This window comes from Osmerus eperlanus, chromosome 11 (genome assembly GCF_963692335.1).
Source record: "Osmerus eperlanus chromosome 11, fOsmEpe2.1, whole genome shotgun sequence".
Lineage (NCBI taxonomy): Eukaryota > Metazoa > Chordata > Actinopteri > Osmeriformes > Osmeridae > Osmerus > Osmerus eperlanus.
The window spans coordinates 1033817-1042200 of record NC_085028.1 but is presented as its reverse complement, the minus strand read 5'-3'; the positions used below and the strand labels follow the sequence as shown (position 1 = coordinate 1042200).

Below are 8384 nucleotides of genomic sequence, written 5' to 3'. Positions count from 1 at the left end.
TGAACAAATTAACCTTTTAATATGGACCCAAACAAGTTTTGCTTTAACATTGAATATGGAACAAGCATCGCTTATTACCATACAATATATAATTTAATAGTGGAGACATGCAAAATCGATTTTCAAATGAAAAAACACATCAATGGAATTCATTTATTAAATAAATACAATTTAAATAAAAATTGTATGCCTCTTTTCTATTTGCAGCCTTCTGATTTAAATACCAAAATAAACTTTTTCCACTGGCTAATAATTTTACAAATAAAATGATAATAAATCAATCAACCATTCAAGCCCATGCCTTGTAGCAAGAAAAAGTGCATGAAGAAAACGTTAATTATTGCACACTGGTCTAATCTGATGTGCCCAAGCCAGATACCTGGCATCTCTTCTTGGATGCTAGTTCATCAATGTCTGGGCCCAAGCTCTGAGCTGAAGAAATCCTCAGTATCGAGCGAAGATGTTCATCAGTCAGACGTCTCCTGTGAGTTGTTTTCGTCATCTTCATCAAGGAGAAAAGTTGCTCGCATAGATAAGTGTGTCAGGGATGAACCGTGGAAACTGTGCGGCGCCCACAGCATCATACTTTGACTTCAGCGTGTCGTTGCACTGGAGTTCAATCAGCTCCATTTGGATGTTGGTTGGTGCATTTTCCACATCAACTGCGAAGGGATTACTAAGCAGTTCAAACTTGCATTTCTGGGCATCGAAGTCGGCAAATCGCCGGCTGAACTCAGCGGCGAGAACACTGAGTTTTTCAGCAAACTGTGCGCATGGGAACACGGCGGTAGAGATCTGCGCTTTTATGGATTGGCAGCAGGGAAAATGGCAAGGGTTTCCTTGAAGCATCTGATTCTCCCACAGGCACAGTTTAGTGTTGAAGGCCCTCACTGCAGCGTACATGTCTGTGATGATGCACTGTTTTCTGCCTTTCTTTTCGCCATTTTTGGGAAGGGTTAGCTCTCTGACAGTTGGAGCGTCTATGTTGCTATGACTACTGTCACAGAGGAGAGAGCGTTTCTGGGTGCTGTCCTGATTGGCGCGCGAAAACAGCAGAGCATTATGGGAAGACAGCAGACCATTATGGGATTCGTAGTATTAGCGGTGAATGCGCTGTATAATACCGGCGGGCCAGCTCTAGTAGTAATTTGGTATTGTCTCGCGGGCCAAATATAATTACGGGTGTCAAACTCTGGCCCGCGGGCCAAATTTGGCCCGCGGGCCAGAGTTTGACACCATGCTTTAGACAATCTAATTTGTTGCTAGCTTGCTGAAGAAGAGTATCAACTAGTTCATGAGCCGAAATGCCCATGTCAAGATTTTAAATGTGTGTCCTTGTTCTGTTTCCTTGTTAGTTGCGTGTTTGTGTGTGCACTGGGCTTCTGTCTTTCAGGAGTTGGCAGTTTCAGTAGTGTAGCGGTTATCACGTTCGCTTAACACGCGAAAGGTCCCAGGTTTGAGACCGTGCGCAAACTTCTGCATCTTTCCTCGGTTTTCGTCCAATGGCGATCTTCTCGAGAGTAGTTAATGTCCCATGTAGTCCCAATGTCCCAAGAAGTCCCATGATTCAGTGGAGTTGACATGTCATTCTTTGAAATGGGAAGTCAGCTACCCTGGTGCCACTTGTGCGGATTCGCCTTTTAAGCCGTTCCGTTGTTTCTACCAGTCGGTAGAATCCCGTTCAGCAAGATTACCATGAATGTCATGGGCCAAGGACCTTTGTTACTTCTGAGACCTTCAGACCAGTCGTTCGCGATCCTGGTTCAACCTGCCCTGCCCTGCATGTTTGAGATGTTTCCCTGCTCCAACACACCCGATTCAAATAAGTGGGTCGTTATGTAGCTCTCTAGAAGCCTGGTAACGAACATGCATTTGAATCAGGTGTGTTGGAGCCAAGAAACCTCTAAAAACATACAGGACAGGGGTTCCCTGAGGACAGGGTTACGAACCACTGATCTAAAGCATGCTGGCCTGAGGACAAGGGTTGAGAACCACTGCCTTAGACCGTCTCAGTGCCCGCTGACTTGTTGAAGAACCATATCAACTGGTTCATGAGCCCAAATGCCCATTTGACATGATAAAGGCGTGTCCACGTTCTGTGTCCTTGTTTGTGTGTGTGTGGGTGTTCAGTGAGATTCTGTTGTTGGTTAGGAAGAAGTTTCCGTAGTATAGTGGTTATCACGTTCGCCTCACACGCGAAAGGTTATCACGTTCCCATGTAGTCCCAATGTCCCAAGAAGTCCCATGATTCAGTGGAGTTGACATGTCATTCTTTGAAATGGGAAATCAACCACCCTGGTGCCACTTGTGCGGATTCGCCTTTTAACCCTTGTGCTACCTTCGGGTCATTGTGACCCACCGTCGTGTTGCGATACCTATTCCTACCCCTTGTGCTACCTTCGGGTCATTGTGACCCACCGTCGTGTTGCGATGCCTATTCCTACCCCTTGTGCTACCTTCGGGTCATTGTGACCCACCGTCGTGTAGCGATACCTTTACCGTATAAAAAAAAAAAAATAGAATTATAATTTTTGTATTAACCCTGCCACCGCCGTGTCGGTGCTACTCTTCCTAATACAAAAACGTAGATACGTTGGGGAGGGCTATATCACATAATATCAACTGTTAAAAACTAGGAGGAACACTCGTGCTGCCCTCAGGTCATTGTGACCCACCGCAGTGTCTGCGTTGTCAAAGTGTGTATATCACGTTATATCACTAGTTAACACTAGGTGGAGCTGTCTCCGGGTCATTGTGACCCAGCGCAGTGTCTGCGTCGTCAATTGTGAACCCGCCGCCAGCCCCAGAAGTTTATATATCAGGTTATATCACTAGTTAACACTAGGTGGAGCTGTCCGCGGGTCGTTGTGACCCACCGCAGTGTCTGCATTGTCAATTACGGCGGTCAAATTAGGTAAGCGTCATTGGGCTCTCTCAACTTGACTAGGTTTGATCCACGCCTACAACATCTCCCCTGAGTCTAATGACGCCTTTTCGATTCGACAATCAGCGACCCCTCTCGGCGTAAGAATGAGTGTGACGTCTGGCGTCAGAGAAACCGCGGTCGGAATGAGACGGGCCACGTCGACCTACATTAAATTGATAATGTCGGAACGAACGGAGACAGATGAAATGGACGCCTCTCTCCGACCTCGTCTCGTCCACTTTATTTTATATATTTTTTTATATTTTTTTTTTGGTCCAACCGCGCGCGCACGTCGCCTTTTACGATTCGACGATTGGCGATCCCTCTCGGCGGGAGAATTGGCCTGGCGTCAGAGAAAACCGCGGTCGGACCCTTCTGCCAAGTTTGCAGGTAGGACGGCCTCGGCAAGCAGACGGGGCAACGTGACGTCTGGCGTCAGAGAAAACCGCGGCCGGACCGCTCTCACCACTTTGTTTTTATTTTATTTTTGTTTTGTCCAACCAGAGAACCAGAGAAAACCGCCGTTGGACCCTTCTGACAAGTTTGCAGGTAGGACGGCCTCGGCGAGCAGACGGGGCAACGTGACGTTTGGCTTCAGAGAAACCGCGGTCGGACCCGTCTGCCGAGCGGCCGTGCGGCTGCGGCCCCTTTGGAATCAGACTGGCCACGTTGACCGACATTAAATTGATAAGGTCGGAACGGCGGGAGACAAATGGTAACCGCGGCCGGACCCGTCTGCCAAGCGGCCGTGCGGCTGCGGCCCCTTTGGAATCAGACTGGCCACGTTGACCGACATTAAATTGATAAGGTCGGAACGGCTGGAGACAAATGGTAACCGCGGTCGGACCCGTCTGCCAAGCGGCCGTGCGGCTGCGGCCCCTTTGGAATCAGACTGGCCACGTTGACCGACGTTAAATTGATAAGGTCGGAACGGCGGGAGACAAATGGTAACCGCGGCCGGACCCGTCTGCCGAACGGCCGTGCGGCTGCGGCCCCTTTGGAATCAGACTGGCCACGTTGACCTAGATTAAATTTTTAAGGTCGGAACGAAGGGAGACAGATGAAAACCGCGGTCGGACCTCTTCGCCGAGCGAACGGCCGAGAGGGGTCGTTGCAGGCCAACATTTCAAAGACGGCCTTTACGATTCGACGATTCTTGATCGCTCTTTGGCGGTCGAATTAGGGAGGCGTCCTTAGAATAATTTGTCCATGCAATCACGTAAACTGTAGACAAGTGCTACTAACACACATTCCGTGGGGGTCAGGAAAGCTTCTGTCTAGGGTAACGCAGCTATGGCTCGGGATTTCAGTGCGCTGCAAGTTCTACAGCAGATGTTTGCCAATATCGAGCAAAGTGAGTCTGAAGAGGAGGCAGAGGATGTCTCAGAAGATGACGGGGAAGAGTGTGCAGAGAATGTAGCAGAAGAGGATGACGAAGAAGAAGAAGAAGACGGGCAAGAGTACGCGGAGCATGTGTCAGAAGAGGAAGAGGAAGACGGGCAAGAGTACGACGCAGTCAACCACGACGACGACGACGCTGCCGCCGCCGCCGCCGACCAAGCCCCTCAAATCGACAGAGATACTTTCTTGTCGAAAAACTGCCAAATTGAATGGTGTTCGATTGCGTATCGGAGGAATCCGAGGCTGCTGTCGCAACGTGAAAGTACGGAGAGGACCCCCAGAGGACCCACAGCTTACGCCGTTTCCCACGCTCACGACATCGTCTCCGCATTTTTACTCTTTGTCACGCCACAAATCGAAAGAGTAATCTTGGACGTGACAAATCGGGAAGGTTATCTGAAACACGGAGAGGAGTGGAAAGCCATGGACGCCACTGACCTACGTGCCTACATAGGGCTGCTAATCCTGGCAGGGGTGTACAAGTCCCGAGGCGAAGCGGCCGCCAGTCTATGGGACGCGCAAAGCGGCAGAGCGATTTTCCGCGCTACCATGCAGCTGAAACTCTTCTACACCTATTCGACGTCGATACGATTTGACGACCGTGGGACACGAGCGGCGAGACGCGCGACGGACAAGTTGGCGGCGATAAGAGAGGTCTGGGATATGTGGGTAGAGAGATTACCACGCTTCTACGACCCAGGGCCCGAAGTGACCGTGGACGAACAACTGCTCGCGTTCAGAGGACGGTGTCCTTTCAAGCAGTACATGCCAAGCAAACCGGCGAAATACGGCATCAAGTCGTGGGTGGCGTGCGATGCAAAATCAAGCTACGCTTGGAAGATGCAAGTCTACACCGGGAAGCAGATGGACGGAGTCCCGGAGAGGAACCAGGGGATGCGCGTCGTGCTCGACGTGACAGAGGGCCTGAAGGATCGCAATGTCACGTGTGACAATTTCTTCACCTCTTACGAACTCGGACGAGAGCTCATGGCGACGAGAAACATGACCGTGGTTGGCACCGTGCGAAAGAACAGGGCCGAGCTCCCGTCCGAGCTGCTGACGACGAAGACGCGACGGGTGCTGTCGTCGCAGTTCGCCTTCACTCCAACCACCACTCTGGTTTCCTACCTCGCGAAGAAAAATAAGAACGTTTTACTCATGAGCACACGCCACACAGGCGCTGAAATCAGTGACAGAAACAACGGCAAACCGACCATCGTCCTGGATTATAATTTGAACAAAGGCGGAGTCGACAATCTGGATAAGGTCATCACGGCCTACAGCTGTAAAAGGAAGACGGCCCGCTGGCCCCTCGTCATCTTCAGCAACATCGTTGACGTCTCCTCCTACAATGCCTTTGTGATATGGAGAGAGGTCAACCCCAACTGGATGCCGCGTAAGCGCAACAAGAGAAGGTTTTTCCTCGAGCAGCTCGGAAGGGCCCTCGTGACTCCACTGATCGAAAGAAGACGATGTCTGCCCCGCACTGGAGCTGCTGCCGCGGTTGTGAAAGATCTACGGATGGCCAGCTGTCGCGATCCGCCTCCTCAACGGCGACCCGGAGAGGATGGCGCAGCGGCAGCAGCAGCCGCCACCGCCGCCTCCTCATCGGCAGGACCGACGTCGCCGGTCCCTGCCAGTAAGAGGAAGAGATGTCAAGTCTGCCCGGTGAAGAAGGACCGTAAAACGTTCACCGTTTGTCGCGGGTGTAAGAGGCCTGTCTGCACATCCTGTTCGCATGTATACTTCCCCACATGCCCCACCGAGCTGGGCTTCGGCCAAGGAGAGGTTCCCGTTGACCCTGGACGACCCGCGGGAGTGTGTGCAGAAGACTGAACAACTCAGTCGAGTGCAGAAGAGGGCTTTGCTCAAGCCACAGCGCTGCTAACGCTACTACCAACACATGCATGGGATGTATAGATGATGTATCAGGACGGCGGGCTGGAGGTTCTATCCCTAGTGCTGTCTGCGGGTCGTTGTGAAGCACGGTGTCATGCATGGTGTGACAACTTTTCATGATACAAAAATAAAGTGAAACATTTGATTTTATTCCTCGCGTTGTCTTCCTAGTCTATGACGCCACTCTCGTGCCGTTTCGAGGTGGTGGTGAAGCAAACTGACGTTGTGACAACTTTTTCATAATAAAAAATAAATAAAGTGAACCCTTTTATTTCTAGCCTTGTCTGCCTAGCCTATTAGTACACTCTCGCGCTGTATCCTAGTCTGCGCTGTGACTCACCATACCTAGTCTGTTACGCCACCCTCGTGCTGACAACCTTTCGTAATACAAAAATAGTGAAGTGAAACATTATCCGTCGAAATAAAAATGAAATCATATTTGCCCTGACCGTCAAGCGAATCCGGGCCACGGAGCTGAAAGCCCCACAGTCTTGCCACTAGACCACCAGGGAGATACTTGTTTATTGCGCTGTCTCTGCCTTTTTGTTAGACACGGCAATGTCTGTGTTGTTTATTACAAGACCCCGCACTGTCTCCGGTTCCTTGTGACCCACAGCGGTCTTCTGACAACTTTTCATAATACAAAAATAAATAAAGTCAAACCTTTCCTTCCCACGCTGTGGGTCACAACGACCCCCGAGACAGCGCGAAGGTGACGTAATAGACAACGCTGTGGGTCACAACGACCCCCGAGACAGCGCGATGGTGGCGTAATATGCAACGCTGTGGGTCACAATGACCCGGAGACAGCGCGAAGGATAAGTTCAGGTTGCATAGACAATGAGGAGAGCGTAAGGGTTATTGCGCTGTCTCTGCCTTTTTGTTAGACACGGCAACGTCTGTGTTGTCTATTACGAGACCCCACACTGTCTCTGGTTCCTTGTGACCCACAGCGGTCTTCTGACAACTTTTCATAATACAAAAATAAATAAAGTCAAACCTTTCATTCCCACGCTGTGGGTCACAACGACCCCCGAGACAGCGCGAAGGGGGCGTAATAGACAACGCTGTGGGTCACAACGACCCCCGAGACAGCGCGATGGTGGCGTAATATACAACGCTGTGGGTCACAATGACCCGGAGACAGCGCGAAGGATAAGTTCAGGCTGCATAGACAATGAGGAGAGCGTGAGGGTTAACGGCTCCTCCGTGTGGTAGCTAGTGGTAGACTGTGCTTCAAAACGAAAATGTTAATTCCTGAGGTGTGTGTGGTGTGTTTTTTGTGAGGACGGACTATTTCCCCGGATTACAGCCAGTGTAAATTCCAATAGTGGGTTTAATGAAGACATTTCAGAGTCAACATTGTAGCACTAGAAGAGGGGTGTTCATTAACCCTTGTGCTACCTTCGGGTAAACGCTATGTAAGTCTTAGAAACATCATTCATCTGCAACCATGTCTACAGATGTGAGAGGTTTAAGCTGCGCTATTCACTGGTGCTGCAACACTCCTAGCCGACATTATACTGTCCGAATACCAACCCTCCTGTCTCTGCTATCACGTCGAATGCGGTTAAGGAGCTGCATGATTACATTGTTGCCTCTATGCCTCTAGTGGTAACCAACCACCTATCAGTATTCTCCATTGCCCTTATGACTGGGAATGTAGAATGTTACTTAGGTCAATACAACATTCTTTAAGAGTTTATCTGGTACGTTCAATAAAGACCCGTGTGATTGTTCAACTATTTTGTTTAATACCACTTGAAGACAATTAACAAATCTGTACACCTGTATACACTTTGTAGCAACCCAGGGGGCCCAGCATCATGGACAGCGTCCCAGTAGAAACCACAGACACCTTGGAGAGCGTCACCGACAAGCCCGGGGTCAGGTCATGAGGAGGAGGAGGACGCCGCCACAGCAGGAGACAATGAGCTACACAGGTGCTGCTCATGACTTGGATGGAGGATGTGGATACGGTTTGTAAGCTTACCAAACTCCTCCTGTGTGTTTTTTTTTTCAGTAAGGAGTGGGAGGTAGAGACAATACCCGCCTGACCAGTCAAGACCGACAAAGAAGCTGAGCTATTTGTGTTAGTTTTGTGTTTTGTTTGGTAGTTTGGTTAAATAAACGACTGCTATTTTCAACCAACCAACCG

The 8384-nt window shown here is 50.0% G+C and overlaps 1 protein-coding gene across 1 annotated transcript; it reads left to right on the top strand.

Annotated features, from left to right (window-relative positions):
* The first annotated feature begins 4219 nt into the window (after positions 1-4219).
* Positions 4220-8124, top strand: LOC134029315 (piggyBac transposable element-derived protein 4-like). Its single transcript, XM_062473403.1, has 3 exons — positions 4220-4280; positions 4407-5986; positions 8032-8124. Exons 1-3 carry the CDS (start codon positions 4220-4222, stop codon positions 8122-8124), a joined length of 1734 nt encoding a protein of 577 aa, XP_062329387.1.
* Positions 8125-8384: the final 260 nt, after the last annotated feature.